At 38.4% G+C, this 24796-nt stretch overlaps 1 protein-coding gene and 1 pseudogene across 7 annotated transcripts in view; one reads left to right on the top strand and one right to left on the bottom strand.

Moving 5' to 3' along the window:
- LOC128864470 (dedicator of cytokinesis protein 9) overlaps positions 1 to 24796 on the bottom strand; it is a 121304-nt gene that overhangs the window by 3923 nt on the left and 92585 nt on the right. For 2 of the 7 annotated variants that reach the window (XR_008454691.1, XR_008454693.1), the window contains 12 exons: positions 22799 to 22915; positions 20522 to 21114; positions 20285 to 20470; positions 20056 to 20173; positions 18812 to 19994; positions 18484 to 18734; positions 18071 to 18406; positions 10474 to 13566; positions 10251 to 10397; positions 1640 to 1850; positions 1272 to 1560; positions 530 to 1193 (listed from right to left, as the gene is read on the bottom strand). Coding sequence is in view for 3 of the 7 variants with exons in the window: in XM_054104143.1 (XP_053960118.1) it covers positions 967 to 1193; positions 1272 to 1560; positions 1640 to 1850; positions 10251 to 10397; positions 10474 to 13566; positions 18071 to 18406; positions 18484 to 18734; positions 18812 to 19994; positions 20056 to 20173; positions 20285 to 20470; positions 20522 to 21114; positions 22799 to 22915 (6751 nt within the window). In the remaining 4 variants the exon portion in view is untranslated. The remainder of the gene's footprint in view (positions 1 to 529; positions 1194 to 1271; positions 1561 to 1639; positions 1851 to 10250; positions 10398 to 10473; positions 13567 to 18070; positions 18407 to 18483; positions 18735 to 18811; positions 19995 to 20055; positions 20174 to 20284; positions 20471 to 20521; positions 21115 to 22798; positions 22916 to 24796) is intronic. The other 5 variants (XR_008454692.1, XR_008454694.1, XM_054104143.1 and 2 more) reach the window with 3 other exon arrangements.
- On the top strand, positions 5140 to 7599 carry LOC128864472 (uncharacterized; annotated as a pseudogene).

The raw sequence follows: 24796 nt of genomic DNA, 5'->3' as shown, positions 1-24796 counted from the left end.
ATATAAAAGGTTTACGTTAAATCAAATGTTACTAAGTAGAAAAAAATGTTGGCTTCTGTACGAGTATAATATGCAAATATATATTGTTTTTTCTTGAAAGCAAGATTTTCTAGTTGGGCGGTTATTGCTTGTGCCACAAATTAACTCAGTTGCATCACCGCTAGAAATGCGCGATATACTCAAAATACCTTGCATCGGCAAGACTTTCACTGTTTGTTCTAATGAAAAAGAATGTTACAGTATTACCAAAATTATTTATTTTCCTCAAACTTTAACAAAAAAAATTTGTATTGCAGTTTACTCCGTTCTTGGTGATAAGAGTTAATTTTTACTCCCGAATTATTCCGTCAAATGATGCAAAAGGGTTAATAGAACTTATACTTTGACCACTTAGGGGCAATGCCGAGGTCATACTTGTTTTTACCACCTTTAAAGAGCATATATAGTAGGGTTAGTAAAGTATATACGTCTGTATAGCCATTGGTATATATACGCAGAAATACATTTATAATTTTAATGAATTAATCACCATTAACCGACGTTTCCAAAGCCCATAAAATAATCATCAGCGCACCAAAGCATTTCGTTAAACACCTCATACACCAAATCAATCAATCAATCATCGCTTGTGGGGAAATGTGAAATGCCAACCACCCACCAATCACATAAACGAGTGTCATAAAGTCACGCAAAAGCATTTTGTCGCATAAGTAGTCACCACACAAAATTTTCATTTATTTTTAGTTGTTATTATTATTTTTGGTTTGTTTTTGATTAATGGTAGTTAGTCACTTAAAATCGAAATCCTAGTCAAGTAGCTATGCTTTTTGTTTTTTTTTCTATAATTTACTAATTCACATCATTTGTATTGGGTATGTGTATGTGTGTGTGTGCGAATGTGTGCATTGCTGGATTTAATTTTTTGTTGGTTTTTGCTTGTTTTATAATTAGTAGTTTAGGCAGTACTTGAATTTTGCGAAGCGCCACTGATTGCATTAAACAAAGCCATGCTATTGCGTTGCCCGCTTGTGACGCAGTCGTCCAACGGCTGAAACGGCTCACCGAGTAGCTCGCTAAGTGCCTGGCAGAGTTTGCGATAGTTTTCGGTAAGCGCGTTGTGATACTCGACTTGATCGTTGCTGATCATGCGCGCATTTAGCTGGAGTGCCGTATTGCAAACTTTAACAAAGTCTCTGAAAAAATCAATGAATAAAAATTAAACAAAAAAAGAAGAAATATTGAAGTATTTTTGCTGCATTTGCGATGCGTACCTGAAAATATCCTTCAAATCCTCTACGCGATCAATAGAGAAATTACCCACTATTTTAGGATCCAAAAATGCTTGCGCATAGGCTAGAGGACCTGCATTCACAGTTACCGCTACACTACCTTGCAATCGCAATTGCAACTTTTTAACATCGGCTGGTGGTAGGATGACCTCTTCCAGCTCTGAAACCTTGGTTTGCATCTCATCAATTGCCACTTCGATGGGACTTAGCTCTATTATTTCACGTGATTTCACCGGTATGCGTTTTAGGACATACGGAAATGAGTAAGTGGCTACGCGGACGAGATTTTTAGTAAATGTTTAGAAAATGTTTTGAGAATTTTAATTTGTAAAAATGTTAAAAATACTTACTTTTGATGACCGTTTTGCGTTTCCATTGTTCCTCAACACTTCCGCGCGCAGCACCCGATTTTGTGAATGGCGTTTCGTACATGAAAGTGTCAACATCGTGATTTTGTTCGAACTCGTTCAAACGATGATCCAGTTCTTCCTTGCTGAAGAATGGTATGACATGGGTTACTTGAATATAAGCCAACTTGGGATCGAGCGCATTGGGATCCACCTGAAACGGGAGAAACAAATGGTACATGTAACATGACTAAAAACGATGTACGAATATATTTATATGTGTTAAGAGGAAAAATGATAAGCTGTTAAACATAAAACAAGTTGAAAGGAGAGGGAAAAGGATTGGCATGAAAATAAGGATAAATATTTAGAAAAGAATAGGATAAAGAAACAAAGGCAATAAGCACAAAGATAAAAATAAAGAGACAGCTAAAGACGATAAGTATAAAGATAAAGAAATGATAGAGAAAAAGATGAAGATAAAAATTAAAAAAAATATATTTACTATAAAAAAATATACTATAGATAGGCACTTTCCTGACTATAAACTCGTTAAGTCTGACCTACAGGAAAGATAAAATCTGCAGCAAGTCAGATGAAGGGGAAGAAGATATTAGAACCAAGAAATGAATTGTTCGACTGCCAAAGATACAATGCTCGTAAAAAATGTTGGACGCCCTTAACCTTCTACGTAAGTTTAACTTAGACGCAGAGAGAGTAAAATATTTAAACTACCGAGCCATTTACAACAAATTATGCAGTCGTAAGAAGCGATGACGGGCTTCCTCTGTTATGCGCAACATTTAAATCTGAAGCTTGCTGATTCTAAAACCTGCATTGATAGCAGTTGGCTTGGGTATATAAATAATCCTCGAATCTGCATTTTAAACAATTGATAGCAGTTGGCTTGGATATATAAATAATCCTCGAATCTGCATTTTAAACAAACTAAAAATCTATGTCCCGTGCTCAAGGCCGATCATGTTTTATGGGGCACAAGTTGGGGTGCCGACGAATACGACTCAGTTGAGAGACTTCTACGTTTCTTTATTAAAAAATTAATTTTTTTGCCGCCAAATACCCTGAATTATATGATTCACATCGAAACAGATTTGGTTCCGCAATATCTGCATACACTCCGCGCACATATCGCACCCTAAATACAAAAGGGTCACAACTCAAAATTTTCCACACTCGAGCTTGACTTGTTTACAGTAGCACAGAAAACAAACTATGTGATATATCACGCTGAAATTTGCCATGTAAACTTATAACAGTCCTACCAAAAAACAAAAAAATTATTTTTGCCATACATATGTCACCCGCGGACCGTTTTATTGATAACGTCTCGTTCATATTTGAGCAGAAGGTACATTTTGAGTTGTGACCCTTTTGTATTTAGGGTGCGATATATATGATACTTTGTTTTGCGGTGTTTTATTATGCCAAGTCGCAGGCATCCGCGCATCCTTGCTGAATAGACTGTACGCCTGCCTCGCCGCTTACTGGATAAAAAAGTGGAAGGATAACTCGCTAATGTTACATATGGAGCCTCTTAATGCGTTTACTTCTTAATTCTTGTCTGCGTTCATGTCTTCGATTTTAGACAACCTTAAGAATAAAAAACTGTCGACTTTTCTGGACTCTGCTGTTAAATCAGAATCACACGATTTGTATGCTAAGTTAGCACTTAGAAATATTAAATGTTTCAGTGACGATTTTTCCTACGCAATAAGCTTCATTTTTCGTGCAATAGGAAGCCTTCTTAACCTTAGACCTTTTAAGAATGTACTTTCTACCGCCTGCACAATTTGTAACTTGGGTGACCCCGAAAACATCCAGCACATCATAGGCATCTGTCCAATTTATAATATAAAAATTTTCGTTTAGAGCATTTTCGTCAAATAACGTTAAATTTATCTAATATTAGAAATATTAATGACTGATTATGAGTCTTTGTGTAAATATAAGGTTATATAATATTTATCCTGATACCTCAAGTATAGAGAAATGATTTTAAATGAATTTTCTTAAGTACAGTTTTAAGTTTAAATAATAATAGATATTTTGTGCGTACTGAAGTTTTAGTTATTGTTTGCACTTTGTAATAATACACTTGAACCAGAATTCTTTGAATTAAAAGTGCAGAAAATATGCCATCACATACTTTTTTCAAATTATTCCGAATAACAACATATCAATGTACGTTCTACTAGTTATGAGAATCCATGTACATATGTATATATATACTTGTATATAATTATCTTTTTTAAAATTAAGAACATAACATACATACATACATAATAAAGATAAAGGCTAACACCAAAATAAAGAGAAATATATTAGTATTGTAGTAAGTTAAGATGACGATAAAAATAGGATAAGGATGAAACTTGTAGAGCAAATGTAATGATGAGGAATGGGGTGAAAATTTGATTCAAATCAACTTTAAAGAGAAAAGAATTACTAAGCAAACAAACATAACGATAAGTAGAAATTAAGTATGAAACGGACAGGGAAATACGTATAAACAAATGATAAGAAATGCAACAGTGAGTATATGGGTAAATACCAAAGTCGCATTTTTTCTATGTTCTCATCTGATCATAGGCTATTTTAAAACTAGATTTAGGAAATCATCCAAAAAGACGCGCCTAGCCGTATAAAGAACATCAGTCTATGGTACTGTTATTAGCCATACAAATTGAGTTTATAAAAGCTTGGTATGCCACATACATACGTGTACATTGGGGCGGGTCGATTTAAAAATCGCTCATTGCTCTGTAAAATCGTATTCTAGGGATCAAAATAAGAAACTTTGCCGAAGGAACCATACCTCTAAAACGAATTCTGATGTCCCCCAATTTGGGTCGAACGAAAAATCTCACTTTGACCCATTTAGAGTGCTCCAATCGAGTCCAAATGTATGACCGACCCCCACTAACTTTGGACGGCCGATCCACCCATGCCAGTGGCACACTCCCTGGAACTCCCCTGGGGGGTTCCCCATACAATCATTTCAAAATATCACCATTTTTGGCCTTTACATGAGAAAATAAACTAAAAAGTTCGACCCAAATTGGGGGACATCAGAATTCGTTTTATTTTGATCCCTAGAATATGACTCTCACAGAGCAATGGGCGATTTTTTTGTCTCCCCACAAATCGGCCCGGCCTAATGTACATATGTATATACATAAATGTGCACATATACATACATACATATGCCAATAGAAATTGCTGTAATCTTTAGGAAACACTCATGCCGCAGCACATAAAAAATGTTTTCTATTTCTATGACATTAGACTTTGCATCAAGCATCATTTCACAAATCTGGTAAATATTTTCCGAAAAGAACTAATTTTTTGTTTCGAAATTTGACAAGATACTTTTTAAATTCCTACGTTTTTTACTTCAGTTTTAAATCCAATATAATTTGTTTTAAAAACAACAAAACTAAAGATCATATATTTTATGCTTTTCACCACCGTTATCATCGCTGGTATTCCACTAAAACTGCAACAAAAATAACAACGAAGACCGACGAAAAATTTCTACAAAACTTTTTACGCAGTCAAAACTTTTTGAAAAACACAAACAAGAATAGTAACAAAAGTATCAGTGAATTTTAAGTCGGACCAGTGAACGTTCTTTTCTTTCGGGAATAAGGTAAGATGCAGGCTGCGGATATGCCAATAGACATGGCAAAGAAAGAGACAGGGGAGCCAGTCAAGTTACCAATTAGTAGCACAATTATCTCAACCAATGGACTCAAAATTACATCCAAGCTAAACCCTGACGCAAAAGAGTTTTATCCTGCCTATCTGTTGCGACAAAAAATGATGCGGAAAATCGGAGACGCGGGCACAGGTACGACTCTCGCTCAGCCGCTACACTTTGCGCACGACCCAAAAGTGCTAAAGGTAATGAGACTAGATGGTGTATCAACTAATCAATTGGAAACAGATGTGGACACATTGAAGGAGAATATGGAAATTGCTAAACCTAAGGAAGCGGTTCAAAGAGAGATTGTGGAAAAAACCAAAATTACAACATTTAACAAGGTCAACAATGAGGATGGAGATGAAAAGGAAGAAGAGCACAAACCGTTACTAGAATTGGAATGCGAAAATGTAATTAAGCGATTGAACGTAGGAACTGAAGAAGCACAGGAGCAGACCGAAGAACAGTTAAGAGTTTCGGAAGAAGATGACACTGATTTCGAATATTTTGAGGATGCCGAAGGTGAACCAATGTTGCAACTTGTTGCCGCAAAATCTGGTAAAGCAGAAAGAACTGAAAAAGATAAACTGACGTCAGAAAGCTGCTTAAATGATATGAGGCTCGCCGAAGATTTAAGCGACGAAGAGAACCGCGAACAGTGCTCCGATCAAGACTCAAATGATACCCTTGACGAATTCAAAGGCAAAGAAGGCACCGAATCAGTTGAGGTAAGCGAGCTGAGCGAAGAGAATGAGTTGGTCGAAGAGGAAGCTTTACATGAATTACCAAATATATTAGAGGAAATCAAGGAGACGAATAGTTTGTGTGGTGATGGTGATGGCGACGGTGAGGGTGATGATGAAGCTGTATGTGAAAGTTTTGATGTTGGCGATGGTGCAGGTACGTCCCTTTACAAATGTAGAGCAAAGTAAGTTAACAAACATGGCTGTTTCTGATTTAGGAATAGGTGGATCCCAAATGCCAACACACGCACCAATTGAGGAGAGTATTAAAAGCTCTATCGTAAAAAAACGTTTTGGCAAAAGCAAGTCAATGAAGGACAAGGAAGATAAAAAGAAGTCAGATAAGCGGACAACACTACGAAAACTGGCCAGCATCAGCTTAAGTCTGCGCGGTAAGAACAGCGCTCATCATACCGAAAAGATAACCAGCACTTCGGCCATGGCACGCACCAAACGGCTATCGGAAAGTCTATACAACTTCACATTGGGCCGCAAGTCGAAGCCAGACAACAAAAAAGCAAATGGTAGCACCCGTTTTCTGCCGCGCAATTACACCAACATACCACGCCCACCAGTGTCCCGAATCCACACCACGCCGACTCGAGCCAGAACAGAGTCTAATGACATAAATTACAAAGCACCGAAAACACGCGTACCCACCAGCAATGCCAACGCCGTCAACAGCACTAACAACACTCTGAAAGATGTCTTACCACTAAAGTCTATAAGCCTAAGAGACCAAAATTTGGCAGCGAAGTAAGTGTGAACTCGAAAAATTAATGAAAAAAACATGCTACAACTAACAATCGTCTTCTCTTGCAGGCCCACTACACAATCGGGCAAGAAACCACTTAGTATCAAGTCTACAAACGCAGGTAGCGAGAAGTCAAGCATACCCAACGTGGTTGCTAGGTCCAAGTCCAAGGATTCAGTTGATAAGACGCGTCCGCGTGGCACATACGCTTCGACGCTACGCCAAACTGAAGCGCAAAAGGTAAACAAATCAACTCCTAAACTGTAGGGCTTGCATTTAAATAGTCTTGTGCGTGCGTGTGAAAAGTGTGCTTCAATCTATTTTTTATATCTTCTCATTTTATGTGTCCATGCCCCGCAAATCCAAAACCCGCACGTGGCGTAAAAAACTGGCTGGCCGCTGTGACTGTGCAGCGTCGTAGTCTCTTTCCAAACGATGATTCCGAATCGAATATTGAACTGTCGCAATTTTTGTTTAAGTAACGTCTCTTCTAAATTTTTTTTTTTTAATATAAATATTTGTTGTTTTTGAACGCATCAAACAAATATAGAATTTTGTGAATTGTTATACTGTATATTTGAAGGAAATGTCATTAATTTTTTTTATTACTAACTTTTTAATTAATTTTATATGGACATCGATGTAATTGTTGTTGTTGTTGTGGTCCTGTTTAATGCGAGGTCGAGCGCTAGCAACATATTGTAATAAATTAAAATAAATAAATCGAAATAAATATATTCCCAACAACGAACACAAAGTTTTTTATTGAATTCCGCCACTTACACGAGTCCAATTCAAGACCCCATCGGCGACCCATTAATTTGTCTCCTGCCAAGAGGAGAATGACAGCGCCGAACACTTTCCCTGTTTTTCTGTTTTTTTTTGGACGGCATTATCTAATCTAAGGAAACGCAGTTTTTGGTCAGGTTATTAAGAATGGATGTATCAGCTACTTTATTTATCTCACAACAGATTTCTCTGATTCATTAAGGAGCCAGGAAAGTTTTGAGATCATTTAATCTCTTTATAAGAGCGTACAATTGTTGGCGTATGCCGATGATATCGATATCATCGGCCTTAGCAACCGCGCTGTTAGTTCTGCCTTCTCCAAACTGGATAAAGAAGCAAAACGAATGGGTTTGGTGGTGAACGAGAACAAAACGAAGTACATCCTGTCTTCAAACAAACAGTCGGCGCACTCGCGTATCGGCACCCACGTCACTGTTGACAGTTATAATTTCGAGGTTGTAAAAGACATCGTTTATTTAGGAACCAGCATTAACACCGATAACAATGTCAGCCTTGAAATCCAACGTAGAATCTCTCTTGCCAACAAGTGCTACTTTGGACTAAGTAGGCAACTGAGCAGTAAAGTCCTCTCTCGACGAACAAAACTAACACTCTACAAGACTCTCATCATGCCCGTCCTAACGTATGGCGCAGAAGCTTGGACGATGACAACATTCGATGAAGCGACGCTTGGAGTGTTCGAGAGAAAGATTCTGCCTAAGATTTTTGGACCTTTGCACGTTGGCAACGGCGAATATCGCAGACGATGGAACGATGAGCTGTATGAGCTTTACGATGACATAGACATAGCGCAGCGAATAAAGATCCAGCTGCTACGTTGGCTGGGTCATGTCGTCCGAATGGATACAAACGCTCCAGCTTTGAAAGTATTCGATGCGGTACCAGCTGGTGGTAGCAGAGGAAGAGGAAGGCCTCCTCTGCGTTGGAAAGATCAGGTGGAGAAGGACTTGGCTTCACTTGGTGTGTGCAATTGGCGCCGGTTAGCACGAGAAAGAAACGACTGGCGCGCTTTGTTAAGCTCAGCCAAAATCGCGTAAGCGGTTATCGCGCCAATTAAGAAGAAGAAGAATAACCCTCCTCACCCCCTTTTCCCATACTCACTTTCTACTTTGAGTCTCGGGTACAATGGGCATCAGCACTCGGGTGCTTGGATTTTCAGTTCCATCCATATATAGCTGTGTCTTTATGCCCACAGATCAAAAACGTTTATAAACATCGAGAACTTTGGTAATGTAACACCGTTGGATTACTCTCACTGCAGCTGTGTCTACTCACTATTCCACTATTCCATAATTTGCCAAATATTTTTTTTTATCAACTACGAAAGCGCAACTGCCAAGAAGCGCTGGAACTTTGTATTCTTCAATCATTGGTTTCTCGTGCGATTTAATGATTTTAGGAACTTGATAATGAAGGTGGATCGTCCAGGTGGAGGATAAAAATGTACTGTGAACACTTCTAACAACCTAAAAACCCCGGTCTCCATGAGGGAAAATGCTCTGAATGCGCCTCATATGCAAAAAAGAACTTTAGCACAAGCTACAATAATATCAGCTCCTCACGGGTGAAAACAAAATAGGGAGACTTAAAAAATGTCATCTGCTGAGAAAAAATAATCTTCACTAATGAGAAGCTACTTATCGTTTAACAAGCTCACTATTGCCCAGTGATGGGCTGCCGTCACTTGGGATGTGTTTACAAAAAAACTGATGTTGTGTTGATGATATACGAAAAAAATCAACCAATGGCACTTCGTTGCCATCTAAACAACAACAGATTGGATGTATGTGTGAATATGTGTGAAATTATTGTGCATATTTTGGCTGGCGATAAGATTGTGTTAGTGATATACGACAAAAGATCAACACAATCTTCGTTCATGTTGCTTAGTGCCATCTGAACAAAGACTGAAAGAACGAGCGTGTTAATGCATGTAAAATGATCGTGCAGAATTCGGTTGCCGAAACTCTCAAGTGACGTGGCAGCCGAAGTTTCGCTCACCATTTTCTGTTTCACCATAGTTAAAGAGCAAACCTTGTAAATCTATTATCCTTGGTCAAAATGGAGTGAATTTGCGCCAATGGCAAAGCACCCCAGATTAAAATTTATAAAGAAGTTTATCACAGAAGCTGTTTTTCCTCTCTGGTCCTAGGAACCCAGCGCTAGCGCACAAAATGTTCATAACATCCCAAAAGTGGCGACCCTACTCCCCGAATTTCACTAAGGTGGATTTTAAGAAACAGTGCAACACGCCACACAAGTTTGGAGCCCATGTAAGAAGCGTTGCTTCGAGAGTAGGGTAAGATACCGATTGAAAAACTGCGACTCATGGGCCGAAATGTCGTTAGACGATTGTCCTTTTGTATTCGTACTAAGGGTGGCCACTTTGAAACTGGATGAATAGATTGTTACTTAATTGTTACGTATCAACTCGTTATGGTTTATTTCTACTAATAGTTAAAAATAAATTTTTTACTTAATATAAAAAATGTGACATACCATTATTCCTCTTAGTCTTCATATATGTACTGTATATACTTTTTTTAATCATAAAAAAATATTAATTTCGTTAGCGAAACTCACCGGTGATGAGTCCATTATCATCTTGACAACATCAGCGCCGAATTTTTCCTTGTATTGTTTCGATAGACGTTCTGATATCTCGCTTAGAGAGGTCAGTTTTGGCTCCTTGTAAACATATTCCACCGCGTGATCATCCTCAAAATACACCTACAGTAACACACAAAAAATTAATATATTGTTAGCTAATACAAACAAACCTAAAATAAAAATTCAACGCACTCACCATTCCGAAGAACACCACGCGATAAAAACGGCCCAGCATGCGTTTGCCCGAACGATTCACCTCGACGATTTTGTTGTACGCCTGCATTAGATGTTCGTACGATTGCGCCAACTCAATGTACGACCGACTACGCTCATACATCGGCAGAATGAGTTTATAAAGATCACCCAAGCACTCGAAACGTTCGCCGCGATCGAGAAAATCGGCGCATTGCTTCAGCTGATCCAACAGCATCTGTTCGGTGTATTGCGAATCCTGTGCGCCAGCATCCAATTTCAAACCTTGCTCGTCGCGTGGTATATTACGAGATATTTTCGTGAATGCTGAAGCGCCCCAATTAATATTACAGCCACCACGCAAGCGTAAATACTCCGACATAAGCGCTGCTATGTGCAAGTGACAGCATGCCGCCTCCGATATGTTGCCATTCTGTTCATGATTGCGTGCCATGGTGATGAGCCATGTGTGACGCAACTCTGGCGTAGAAGCGTAGGAGTTCGCTAACGAATACTGCAGCTCGAGTAGCCGTTCGGGGTCCATGTGATGCGCCTGCATTTGTGCAGTTGCCATGAGCACGGTGCGTACACGGCGCGTGAGATCTTTCACCTCCACTGGAAAGCCAGTGCCCTTCATCGCTTTGTCGCTGTTAGCATAACTGTTAATCATCGATAGACTCTCCTGAAAACGTGCATTATTTAAACCGATCACATTGCCGATCATCTGTGAAACGGAGATGATAACTTGGAGGTGCACACGCGTAAGACCTTTGCGGCCGGTATATTCGAAATTACTGCGCATCAACAAGTAAAGCACGGCACAGGACTCATGGCGTATGGCGACAAGACGACTGTCGCAGCCTTTCAGCAGCTCATAAACCATTTGACCGCAAAGGGTAGCGTTACCTTTAAAGAGTGCGGGTGAAAAATTATTGATGAAAGCGCGCAAGGCGGCAAAAACATGCTTGGAGAGTCTCTCTGACTGACCGAGCTGTAGGAAACGCAGATAGACACGCGCCAACTGTGGCAGCACAAGACTATCGCATAGTTTGTCACGAAAATGTACCGCATACAAGCCTAGACTATCGAGTATGATCATGCCGATTTCGGTAGCCAGATTCGAATCGTACAGTGCCTGTTGACTACGCGCCGTCTCTTCGACGAGGTTTTCGCGATTTTGTGTGAGCGTCAGTGTACCAGTCTCATGCGTCGTGCCGTTACCATTGGTCGTTTGCTCCACATTCGGCGGCTGCATGCGAGCAGGCAAAGTGCTGGCCTTGGCAGTGCGCGCCGAACGCGCTTCCTTGCTGTCATCCGACAAACTGATATGCTTCTTGCCAACATAGCGAAATTGCACCAAACAGAGATCGAGTATGCTGAGATAGGCGAGGGTTTCTGTTTCGGTGCAGTTCTGCCACCAGCCTATCATTTGATCTTGCGCTAAATGTTTGACAACGAAAAGAAAACCCAGCAGCAGATCCTTACTTTCAGCCGTATTGAACTTGTCGCAGCGCGGCAAGCTATTCAAGCCCTGCATAACATTAATCGAGCGATTTTGGTTGTTACGCATGGCCACCTCGGACAAGTCGGTGACATGGTGACCATTTGCAATGACGCCTAAAGTAGGCGTGTCCTGTGAATTTTGTGAGTCTGAATTGAGCGTGTTCAATGAGGTTTCCGAGTTGCTATTGGCCAGCGGAGCGGTGCCACCGTGGGGGGCATCCCTGACGTATACCGAAGAGCGCAAGGGACTAGGATGCTCGATGTGGAGGGTCATACGGTTTTTCGAACGCGGCGTAGACGTGGACGAAGTTACGGTAGTGTCTTTACCAAACACATAACTGCTAGAGCAGGACAAGCGCTGTGTATAAGAAGCTGAATCGGCGTATACGTGACCATTGGGCGTGGCCACGCCTGACATATCATCGATGCGGTGCGTGTTCTCCATCACGATGCCCAACCAAGGCACATAGAGCAGTGCGATGCGCGAAAGCTGGCCACGATTCTGGTAACGATCGTCGAGCTCATGCTTCGCAAGCAGATTCTTAAAGATACGCAACGCATGACGTCGCACTGAGCTAGCCTCATTCAAGCTGCGTTTCAGTTCTTGCAGCAGCAGACCGGCAAGAAAATGCTGACGACGGAATTCCTCGGAGAGCGTAAAATGTAGCATCATTTCTGGTGGACGATTTTTCGGATTCAGCACAAACGGCAAATTCAGCGGCACATAATGCTCGTGCTGGCAAATCTCTGCCAAGAAATCCAATTTGAACTCTTGTAGTGTACGCTGGTCGCCAGGCTCAAATTGCTCCATGTAATACTTAATTAACTTGAAGACGAAACCACGATCCATATAGCTGAGACAGCGCCTCACAAATTGCGATAGCGATCTATTCAATTGCTGCGTCTCGACGGGTAGATCTTTGTAACGGGAAATCAAATATGGTGTAAGCACCTTAATCAAATTCTCCACACGTGCGGGATATTCTTTAGGAAAACGCTCATTGCGCAGCATACGAATACGGCCAGTATCCAGGAGATGTTGCGCCATGCTTTTGATGATCAGATCAAAGAAAATAGCCGAGTAATGCATAAATTTATTAACGATTAGAAAATCGGTATTGTTCGGATGCAAAATAGTTGGCAAATGCTTGCACAACTCGCCGTGCACCGTACGCGATATCTTCTGGCTGTAGTAGGGCGCATGAAAGACGTACTTAACATAGGCGCTGAGTAGCTCTTTGCGTCCAGCCTCCTCGATCAGCATGTGTATCATATTGATCAGAAGGCGTATAATATTCAAACCGATCTCTTCGGACTGGGTATGTACGAGTAGCGTAAATAGTTCATTCAGCACGGTTGGCAGAAAATTGATCAGGGTGCTAATATCGATCGCGTGCGCAGCTTTGAGGATCTTGCAAGTCTCCGATTCAGCGGGTAATGCAATGGTTTTGCCACCCTCCAAAAGACGCTCACAATGTGCAAAAAAGTTGTGTAAATGCTGATCGGCAGTCAGAACAGTGGAGTCCATGCGGTAGGCGACGCCGAAAAGTGGGCGCTGATTGTCGATCCATTGTATGTCGGGACCGCAATTCTGCTGGAAATATGGTAATGTTTTGTAGACAAAGAGAGGGAGAGGCAGCGAGAATGAAATAGAGAGAGAGGACGTGCGAGCGAGCAATAGAACGTCAAGCAACCAAAGATTTCGGGAAGAACGATGAGTGTGTTGTTGGACGAGCACAAATATTGGTATGAATCGTGGAAGCATGACAATTAACAAGCAGCATTTTGGTGGATGAGTGATGTAACGTTTTATTTTTTTTTTTTTCAATTATTTTTAAATTAATTTTATAAAATTTAGTAGCATTTTTTTGCGTAAATTAGTAGATATTTTTATTTTTAATAAAGTAGGTTTTCATAAATAATGTTGACGATTTAGATACATAATTTTAATTAAATTTTCATTTTCATTTATTAAATTTTTTTTCATTTATTAAATTTTTTATTTTAAAAATTTGTTTTTATAAATTTAAGTTTTTTTCCAAACACCAGTTTTAGTTTTTATATTTTTTTAATTTTGTTTAAATTTTTTTTTTTTTTTTAAGTAAAATAATTTAATTTTTTAAATAAAATAATTTAAATATTACAAATAATTTCAATTAAATTGTTTTTTTTTGTACATTTATTTCATTTGTTATATATATGTTTTTGTTATTTAAATTTAAGTTTTTATAAATACCAGTTTTATTTTTTATTTTTTTTTTACATTTTATAAATTTTATAAATAAAATTATAAAAAATACAATTGAATTTTTATTTATTTTCCGTTTTTTTTTTATTTAAATTTGTTTTTTTGTTAAGTTTTGTATGTTGGTTTTTAGTTTTTATTTATTTATTTATTTTTTTTTTATTTATTTAGTCAAACATACAGTCAAAAGTTTTTTTACAATGTTTGATAAGTATGTTTTTAATTAATTGATTTTTATGTACAATTATTTTGAGTTTTTATATAAATTTTAATCATTTTTTTTAAATTATTTTTTTTTTAATTTTTATTTAAATTATTTTTTTTTTTATTTTTATTTAAGTTATTAATTTTTTAAAATTTGTATGTTTAATTGTGGTTTTTTTTTTGGTTGTTTAAATTTCATTTAAATGTATTCGTTTTGTTTATAAATATGTTTAAATTATAATTTCAGCAATTTGTTTATTTTTTTTTTTTTAAAGGACAATTTTTGCATTTTTATTTAAATTTAATATGTGTTAGTTCAATAAATAATTTTTTTATTTCAATATTTTTTTTATATGCATTTAATATAATTAAACAATTTTTTGTATTATATTTTTAGTTTTGAAGATTTTATTTAAAGTAAAATAAGTTCATTATTAAAATCAATTTAAATTAAGTTTGGTTTTATGTGCATATTTTATTTCGATTTGAAACACAAAAATATTAATATATTGTAAATTATGCGAAATTTATATTTAGTTTTTTTTTTTTATTTGATTTCATTAATAAATTTCCGGATTTTTTCCGTATTATTGAGTTAAATTTAATTATTGTTTTAATTTTCATTAAATTTTTCATTTCCGTTTTTAGTTTTTGTAATTAAAAGCATGAAGATTTATTGAATGTATCGGTTTTTTGTTGTTTAGGCAGCCAAATCAAAACGTTTATAAGCCCACGTATGCACGCATAAGAATTTGAAGAAGCATGGAAAATTTGAAAAAAGCGAAAAAGAAAATAAAAGTGAGTAATGATGAAATGAGAAATTTGGTCAGTTGGTATATTTATATGAAAATGCGTAGAAGACAAAAATATGACGTAGTTGTGAGTGTGAATGTGTGTGTATGGAATAAAAACAAAAAATTAGGTTAGTTCAAAATGCAAAACAGAAAACACATCAAACATTTAAATTATAAAATATTAGTGTATAAAAACTGTAGGGTAGAAATAAAACGTAACCGACTTTCGAAAAGCTCTACGCACTGAGAAAAATATACATACATACATATGTGGAATTTTGTATATTTCTGAAGCGAATGCATTTTTAACTACTAATGGGATTGTCCATTTGAAAAAATGATGGCCAATGACTATGAAAGCTAGAGTAATTTTTCGCTGGAAAACTCAGCAAAAAATCCATCATAACCTCTCTTTTGCTACGGCGATCGGTGAATTCTATGAAGAGAATTACACGCGGAGATCAAATTCCAATTCCGATTCTAGTATAAATGAATAAAACCAGAAAACTATTGTAATACCTCACAACTTGTAATGGATTTCTCAAGAGGGGCGCAAGAGTGATGCATTTTCAGAAAAACGCGTTCTAAAATTTTCTTTATAATCCGGCAATGCCAAAACTTGATTAAAAATTCTATAGCATGGTGCTAAAAAACTTCGCGAAAGAGCAATGTTCGCAAATTATTAAAAATCACTACTGAATTTCATTGCTCGCAACCTTACGTTGTTGGAGGCGGTTGTACATAATAAACAAGATACCGAAAAGATCACAGGTGTAACAGCTCAAAATAAGCTACATAATTCAAACGGTTCCATGCCGTTCTATTATTCTAGATAAAATTAGGTAAACATCTCAACTTGCACCTTTAAGAGATTCTAATAGTATTTTTCTGATATATTATCTATCTATCTATTGGATGTTTGGCCGAGCTCCTCCTCCTATTAGTGGTGTGCTTCTTGATATTTTTTCACAAATGAAGGCGCCTAAAGCTTTATTCCACCTTCGAATATAAGATAGTTTGTGAGGAGCTTTTTTCATGGAAGAAATACGCTTAAAAAAATCTATCATTGAATATTTTAATAAAGTCTGCAAAATAAGAACATACTTATTTTACCACATTTTTTCACACAAATTTTATTGGCACTCAAGGCACATAGTAGCATTTTTGGGCAGTTAAAACCGTATTTCTCTGAACATCGAACAGTCCTTTCTCTCCGCAAACTGGAGTTTGAAGGTCGTATCAGGACAATCTTTCGAAGTAGATAGAATTGGAACGCGAGAAAAAGCTGGAACCTCTGTTTTCACTGGCAGGGTTTTTTCTCTAAATCAGCCAATTTATCTATTTCCTTAAAATTGTTTTATGTTTTATTTATCTATTTCCTAAACATGTTTTTGCGATCCTGCAGGCAAGCAAAATGCTTAGGTAACATGGGAGCGAGGGATATATTAACAGCTTTTTTGATAGTCAAGCCGCGATCAAGGCACTGACGACGCCATGGTGCAGATTCAAACTAGTCAACTTCTGTAAGAAGAAGATCAAATCGTTTGGGTGTGCAGGTAACATTTCTCTGATCTGGGTTCCAGGACACAGGAACATAGAAAAAAATTAAATTGCTGATGAGTTTGCCCGTAAGGAGACTGAACTGGTCTCACAGACCTCCCCCTAACTGTTGTTAAAGGGGAATTGCACAACTTATTTCTCAGAAAAGCGCCGAAAAGATGGCGCTCTATTTCTTCATGTGCTATTTCGAAAACCCTGTAGTCTCAGTACAACAGACGGAGGACTCAGAAAGTCCTGCGAACTCACCTCTATTCAATTTCCAAACTAGTAACTGTGTTTCCCGGTCATTGGACGATCGGCACACACGCGAAAAATCTAAGTTTGCCATTTGATTCTCGTGGGCACCTTACAGAGAACAGGAGACTGTTGAGCACTTTCTTTGTAAATGTCGGGGTTTGGCAGCTATACAGTTTAGATCACTGGGTGCTCCTTTTTTAGACAGCCTGAGGCAGTACGCCAACCTAAATCCCATCAATCTTCTCCATTGCATCAACAACTCTGACTGGCTGTAGATATCTGCCTGTTGTAGGTCTCATAATTCTATAAAAATGGCGTATCAGAACTACTTGGGGAATGCCAGACTGCTACTTCAATCATCCACCAGCTACCTACCTGGCATTTCAAAGTTTACAGTTCCCATTTCATGTGAAATTCGAAAATATTTTGGCAAAAACCATATCTGAAATCATCCGAAACTATTTGAAATACTTATAAATCTTATTTTGAAATGTTTTTTTATGTCTTTGCTACTCTATTTGAGCTATTGAACTTGAAAAACCCTTTTTTTTTTCACAAGCAAAATTGCTTAATATTATGAGACCCCAGGGAGTAAATTTTTTCATATTTTGTTGCGCTCTGTTAGCTGAAGACTTGAAGCATCTTTCCATCTTTCTTATTTGCATTGCCGTAACTCCTCTGATTAGATTTTTTCTAAATTTATTGTTATGTCCCTATTGAAAACCCCTTTACTTTACAAGTTCCTGGCCTATTGGAAGTTTCTGCAGTGAATGCGAAAAAGCGATAAAAAAGCTCAACAAAAAGCTCATTGAAGCTTGCAATTTTAACTTGCAAAACACGTTTAAATGCTTTTCAAACCTCAGTGCAACACATCCTACACTGCAAATGATAATTGGAAAACTTGAAACGTAAATAATACAAAAAACCAATACTCGTAATGTGATAAAAAATAAAAATAAATTTTTTTTTTTTTTCAAATCTGTTAATCACAATTGTCCGTTAGTCACATCAAACACTTTAATTAAGTGTTTTACACTTCAACCATGACACACACTTACCCCTTTGCCCAGGCCCAAGGGCTGTATCGACAAATAGCCCGCCGGCAGTGTAGCCGCAACCGATATGACCTGCTCCTCCAAATTTATGCGACCTTTCTGCAGCAGCGGCAACCAAGCATAACCAATAGGTGTTTCGAATGTTGCGCTGGCATCGCGTTTCTTGCCCAAGTTACACGACACGTGATAAAAAGAGAAGAGCAAATGGTGCTCGTGGAAGAGACCTAAAGGCAGACGCATTTTCACTTCCTCATACCAAGTGGGTGTGGTGTTGTGATGCAGCACGGGACATGCGATTTGCGAGACTAGGAAATCATGACCAGGACGACCGTAAATGCACTGCAAACGGCATTCAAGCAAAAATACACAAATACAATTTTCGAAATTAGTGTGCATATTGTTGTTGCCTTATTCACCTTCAACGGCTTGCTGCCCTCCTCATCTGAATCACGCAGCTCCACCACAACGGTAATATTGCGTGCGCGCGAAAACAATTTCTGACTATCGAATTGCAAATACTGCGGATAGACAAATAAATGATTGCAGAATGTGATATAGGGATATGTGTCGCGCGTGCTATTGCTTTGGAATTCGGTCAGCTCGAGCGTGGGCGGTTTGGGTGGAAATGTGAAGTTAGCTAGCGGCACTAAAGACTTAGTAAAGGAACCTGTTTGCGTGAAAGGAGATGAGAGCTCAACGCTTTATCTAATGAAAAATGCATCAAAATGGTTATCTCACACATACCTGGCACCCTTTCCACTTCCTCAACGGTCAGCTTCATATAACCTGGTATAATAGTCAGTTTACTCAGCTTATCTGGCTTTCGAAATTCCGCCAACAATTTCAACAGCTCCTCATCCTTCAGTTTGTTTGCCTCTTGCCTGTAAATGGTCGTCAATTCAAACGTATCATTCTCCGTATCCAATTCATTTCTATACAGCCGAAAGAGCGGCTTAGCTGCCCAAGCGAATGGCTGTCGATAGTGTCCTATATTTTGCGCATAATTACGCGCCGTTTTGTGTAGTTTCAAGGCGATCTTTGGATCGCGTCCAGTCTTCAAATAAGGCTCGGCCGCCTGCACTATACTACCTTGCAATATCTTCTCCACCTTCAGCACTAAGTATATATCCGGATGCGGTGCTGTCACTGAGAATACAGCCTGTCGCAAGTGTGCAAAATGCTCTTTGGTGCAACGCAATAAGTCACCAGATAAATTCTCTAGTAGCGAGTTCTGCACACGCACTTCACTGTTACCACCACCACCGCCGCGCGCCCTATCCTCCTTCTCGTCACCACGGCGCTGTGACACGCAACAAGCCGCCACAGAATTGGGCACTGGCGTTGTTGGCAACATATCACTTACATACTCATCATTCACATTGAAATAGAAGGATTCGGTTAGTTTTCGACCGGCGCGCGCATCATATAACGCCAGGCTGGTGATATATGGTTCCACTTGGCATAAATTCTCGCCGTCGAGCCCATCTGTACCGGCACATTGCAGTCGGAAGCGTAGGCCTTTACAGGCTATAAAGATACGTTTGCCGAATTGCTCGCGAAACTGGTCGACGGTGTCGGTGATAGTCGCTTTGCCTGTTGATTGATAGCAAGCAAAGAGGCGCCGGCGATGCTCGCGACGCGCTTGCGCAATGGAAATGTCAGTTTCACGACCATACTTAATCAATTGGGGGTTCATGGACTGATCGAGACCTTTTAGGGTACCAAAAATAACAGCATTGGTGCTGGGCGGTGGTGTGCGTTCGAGCGAAGCGACCCGTTTATCTTCTTGAATCTTGTTCTGCTGCAATACGAGCGACAGCTTGCTCAGCCAATCCTTGAATTCTTCGTCATTTTCGGCGGCAAGGGTGAACGACTTATGGCCAGCGGTCATGCGGAGCTCAAAGCAAAAACGACCGCGTTTGGGGTTCTAAAGCAAGATTGAATATTTAGTAAAGCGATCGAAAGTAATAAAATATTTAGACAGTTACCTGCACAACTTCTGTGCAAAAATCCATGACTATAGTGGCTTTAGCCTCACCTTGTTTTTCATCTTTGTGCAATTCAAGAATGTAAGTGCCATCGACCTCTTGACGGAGATAACAATATCTAGAAAGATATATTTTTGTTGAAAATATCATTAAATTAAATAAAATGTTCAAAAGTGTAACGAAGTCAATTCATCGACGCATTCCGGCACACCTCTATTTCATTACTCACCTCCTTTTAAATGACTTGTTGCCTATATTCACAAACATACGATCCGAACCTGAGTCCGGACCCTTCAGCAAGTAACCCTGCTTCGTTATAGAATCGGCTTGAGATCTTGTCATTTGTTCGTCAATGCGATCCTGATCGGCATCAATCTCGTACACCTCCTCTATCAGAGCTTCGGGTGGATTTATTCTAGAAGTTCAAAGTGTTTTACACCAACATTTCTAAAACTCAAACCTTTACCTTGGCAAATCATGACATGTCCCACCATAAGCGCTATACTTGTAGTGTATGAGATGATTCTTTGCGCGATATGTATACAACGCTTGACGTGTGAAGCGCGTACATTCGGCGCGTGTGCCTCCACCACTTCCACTGCTGCTCATGCCATCAGCGCCGTCCGAGCCATCCAAATCCTCATCTTCCTCCGGTTGTGCAAGTATATTCGACTTTAGCGTCGAGGACGAGGACGAATGCGAGGTGGAATTTATGTTGGCGCTAATCGAGCCCATAGTCGATATTGCCGATTCATATGAATCGTGTGAGGAAGTTGGTGATTTAATGGATAACTGTATTTTATTAGACGAACTCTGCGAACTTTTTCTCGATAGATTTCCATTTTGTAGACTTGTGTTGGATTGACTGCTGATTTGGCGATGGGTTGTTTTGGGGCTGTTTGTGTGACTGTTCTGGCGTGAAATTGAAGTGCTACTGGAGCCGTTACTTGCGGAATTTGTACCACCATGCAAGGGGCATATGATTGCTTCATTTGGCGGTTCGAAACGATCGATGATTGATTTGGTATTTGTGCGTTGTTTACGAGGCATAACGATTTCCTAAGTAAACAGAAAAGTGGGTTTACAAATGTTAAATGTTAAAAAAAATTAGCGGATTATAAGAAAATAAATCGATAGAATTCGTACATCCTGATGACGTTCATATTTCCCCTTTTGAACTGAACGTCATACCAATATGTTATCCTATAACCGTGAACTATCGTCAAGTCGGTATCTTTAATTTTATAAGCCTACAGGCACTGTGAAGTGCCTTAAGCTCATGTGCCGTTAAAATTTAATTCTTTGTTATATTAACTTTTGAGGTTTGTTTTTCCCAGGCTAAATTACAAAAATACAAATCATTTAGAAAAAACCTTTACACTAAAGAAAATGTTACAGAGGCCGTTGCACCAATGGATTTAGCAGTGTTCTAAGACTACCAGATATAATGGCCAAAGAACGAAATGAACTTGGCGGCTTTTTTCACTAGCCGAGGAATCTTGTACCACACTACAGTGAATCTTAAAATCTTACAAGGCGGCAGGCTTTAAAAATCCCCGAAGTTTTATAAAGTCATTATAAATGTAGCAAATATTATTTTAAGTAATTTTTAACGCTATGTTGGTGGATTCCAAAGGAATTTTATTTTACATTTGGGCCACCCTAGTGACTACCCCGTAAGTGATCTTCGGAGGTCATTTCTATTATAATGCTTGAGAACAAAAAATATAGTCTAAATTTTAATGCAAAACACCAAGAAATTTATAAAGGGTGATCAGATTGGAGGTACTTTTTCCAATACGGGTTTTTGACAGATCACGCGTGACTACTGTTAAACTAAATACATATTCTTTTTCAGTATTCCTTGACATTTCATCATAGAAAGACTTACGCATAAACAACATTTACAAATCACAATACACTTGTATTACGAAAATCGACGCGCCCAGGCAAACTTTTGGTGTAGAATAATTTTACATTATTGGATGATACTCGGCCGATCGGACCACGTACCGCCCGAAGTGAAGATAATATCGCCGAAGACCCGGAAGAATAGATTCGGCGCCGATCTCAACAACTTGGCCTATCTTATGGCATTACTTGGGCGATTTTACGAAAAGGACCTTGGTTTCAAAGCGTATTAAATACAGATAGTCCAAGACTTGAAGCCGACCGATCTTCCACAGCGTCATAATTTTAGTTGTTGGGCTCTTGGAAAACTCGACGAAGAAAAACACGACGCATTTTGGGAACTGAGTTTTGTTCAGCGATAAGGCCCAATTTTGGTTTAATGGATATGTCAATGACCAAAATTGCCGTAATTGGGCTGAAGACTAAAACGAAGCCATTCAATTCTTCGATTGAGGTATTGGAAGCTTACATTACTAAAATTATTCACGAGATACCAGATACCGACTGAAGTCCTCCAGCGAGTCATTCAAAATTGGTGTTTACGGATGATCGAACTACAGCACAGATATGACCAACATTTGAAAGGGATTATCTTTAAAAAATAAATGTCATAAATGGTTCTACGCAAAAATAATAAAGATTACACAATCAATGTGAATATTCCTTGTTTTATTTCAATTTAAAATCCTATACCTCTAAATTGATCGCCTTTTATTTATATTTTGCAAAGTTTGTTTTGTGGTTATTATAACAGATATAAATTGTGGTATTTCCTGTAAGATAGAACGACTGTCTTGCGAATGAAATTACCCTAGTCATATAAGATACTTACCGAGACATCGTCGTTGGGATACATCAACAATTCTCTTTGCGGATCATTTTGTATAAGCATTTTATTCTTCGCCACGAAACCTTCAAAGTCGATAGGCTCCACCACATGCGGTTTATTCTAAAAGAGAAGAGATAGAAGAAAGGACATTAATAATTTGTTTAAAAGCAAAAATTTAATAGCGTCTTAAGTGACATCATATTGCCAACAAATTTACAAGATACCACAAAAGAGTGCAAAACACACGGAATGAAGGATGTGAAAGTCCAAGGCAACATACGGCTGCTACACACCCAAATTATTGATTTCATATAAAAACCAAGGTGTCCTTTAAATGAAACCATTAAAGATGACAGCAAAGCTAATTCGTTAACATTTTTATGGCCAACGGAAAGGGAAGCGTAAAATGAGCAGAGTAAAAAAGTAGTTGCTTCAGATTGCTACGTAGAGTGACGAACTTATGACGCTTGTAAAATAGGGTATTATTATAGCGTGTATATGTACACTTACATACGTGAAAAATAATAAGGATAGCAAGACCAAAAATCAGAAGTTGGTGCGATCGCAGTTAAAATGAAAAATGTTCACTGATTAAAGGTACCGTTTTTCGATTTGCTCTTTGTAAAAGAATGTTTCCTTCAACAATTGTGCATGCATAGGTTGGGCCAAAAAGAGAGAAAAGCAAGAACCACAATTTGGAGTTTGTATTAAGGGGTTATATGGATTTCGTAGGGTAAAACAAGGCTTATTTTCAATATTTTTTTTTCGATGTAAAAAATTATTTATTTAATTCAAACTTTTTCTATCTTATAGATACAAATTTAAAGAACAATTTCTGAAATTTGCGAAACAAAATGAAAACTCCTCCATTGTGACGTCATTTCCGGTGACCCCTCGAAAAAAAGGTGCGTCCGCGTTGTCAGCATAACTCCTGACAGGATCATCAAAAATGAAAAAACTAAAACAAGTATTTTAGTTAAGACCATAAACTCGTGCTTGAATGAAGGAAAGAAAAACAAGGTAAAAATTGGAATTTTGGCAGACATTTAAAAACAAAAATGAAACTTTCGGTCAAATTTGCTTGACATTTTGTTTTTAAATAGTTTTAATTAAAAAAAATCAAAATCCTTCGTCCAAGCACGAGTAAATTGTAACTCGAACACCTGTGTAAAATTTCATCAAGACCGTGAGTAGTTTTCGAGAACATTTCTCAACCGACTTTGAAAACACGGTTCCGAGAAAAACGCGTTTAAAATTTTGAGTAACAATAAACCTGACTTGGAGCGCACACCCTCCCAAGGCTGTATCTCCGGAACTATTATTCGGATCGACTTGAAAATTTAGGATAATATTCTTGAGATGTTGTAGAAATTAATAAGCCAAAAAAATCGATTTTTTGAACCCACGAAACCCGTGTAACCCCTTAAAACCGCATTTTTTTAAATGAAAAGGGGGAAAGTAAAAAATAGTGTGGATTCGGTCGAATATGAAAAACCACAGTATTAAAGAACAGCATGCGATGTATGAAAAGGACCGATTTGTCGCATCAAAAGAAATTAGATTAAACCAAACCTTGAGGCGACGGAACAATGAGCTGTATGAGCTTTACGACGAATGGATACTGAGGTTCTTGCTATGAGAGTACTCAATGCGGCTCCAGCTAGTGGTAGCAGCTCCTCTGCGTTGGTAAAGTCAGGTGGAAAAGACTTGGCTTCACTTGGTGTATCCAATTAGCACCGGTTACCAAGAGAAGGAAACGCACTTTGTTAAATTCGACCAAAATTGCATATGCGATTATCGCGCCAATCAAGAAGAAGAAGAAGAAGAAGGCGCCTACTGCTAAAACAATTCAATGTCGGGTGGCTCAATTTGAACATACTGCGTCAGTTCGATATCGAAAATAATCTGCATAGTCGGGAACTAACCGATCACTTGAGAATATCTATGAAAGTAGTCTCGAGGAGGAGCCATCAAAACCGACGGTTCTTTCCAAAAAGACGT

The sequence above is a fragment of the Anastrepha ludens genome, chromosome 5, assembly GCF_028408465.1.
Source record: "Anastrepha ludens isolate Willacy chromosome 5, idAnaLude1.1, whole genome shotgun sequence".
Lineage (NCBI taxonomy): Eukaryota > Metazoa > Arthropoda > Insecta > Diptera > Tephritidae > Anastrepha > Anastrepha ludens.
Note: the sequence above shows the minus strand (reverse complement) of the source record. Positions and strands in the feature narration are given on the sequence as shown.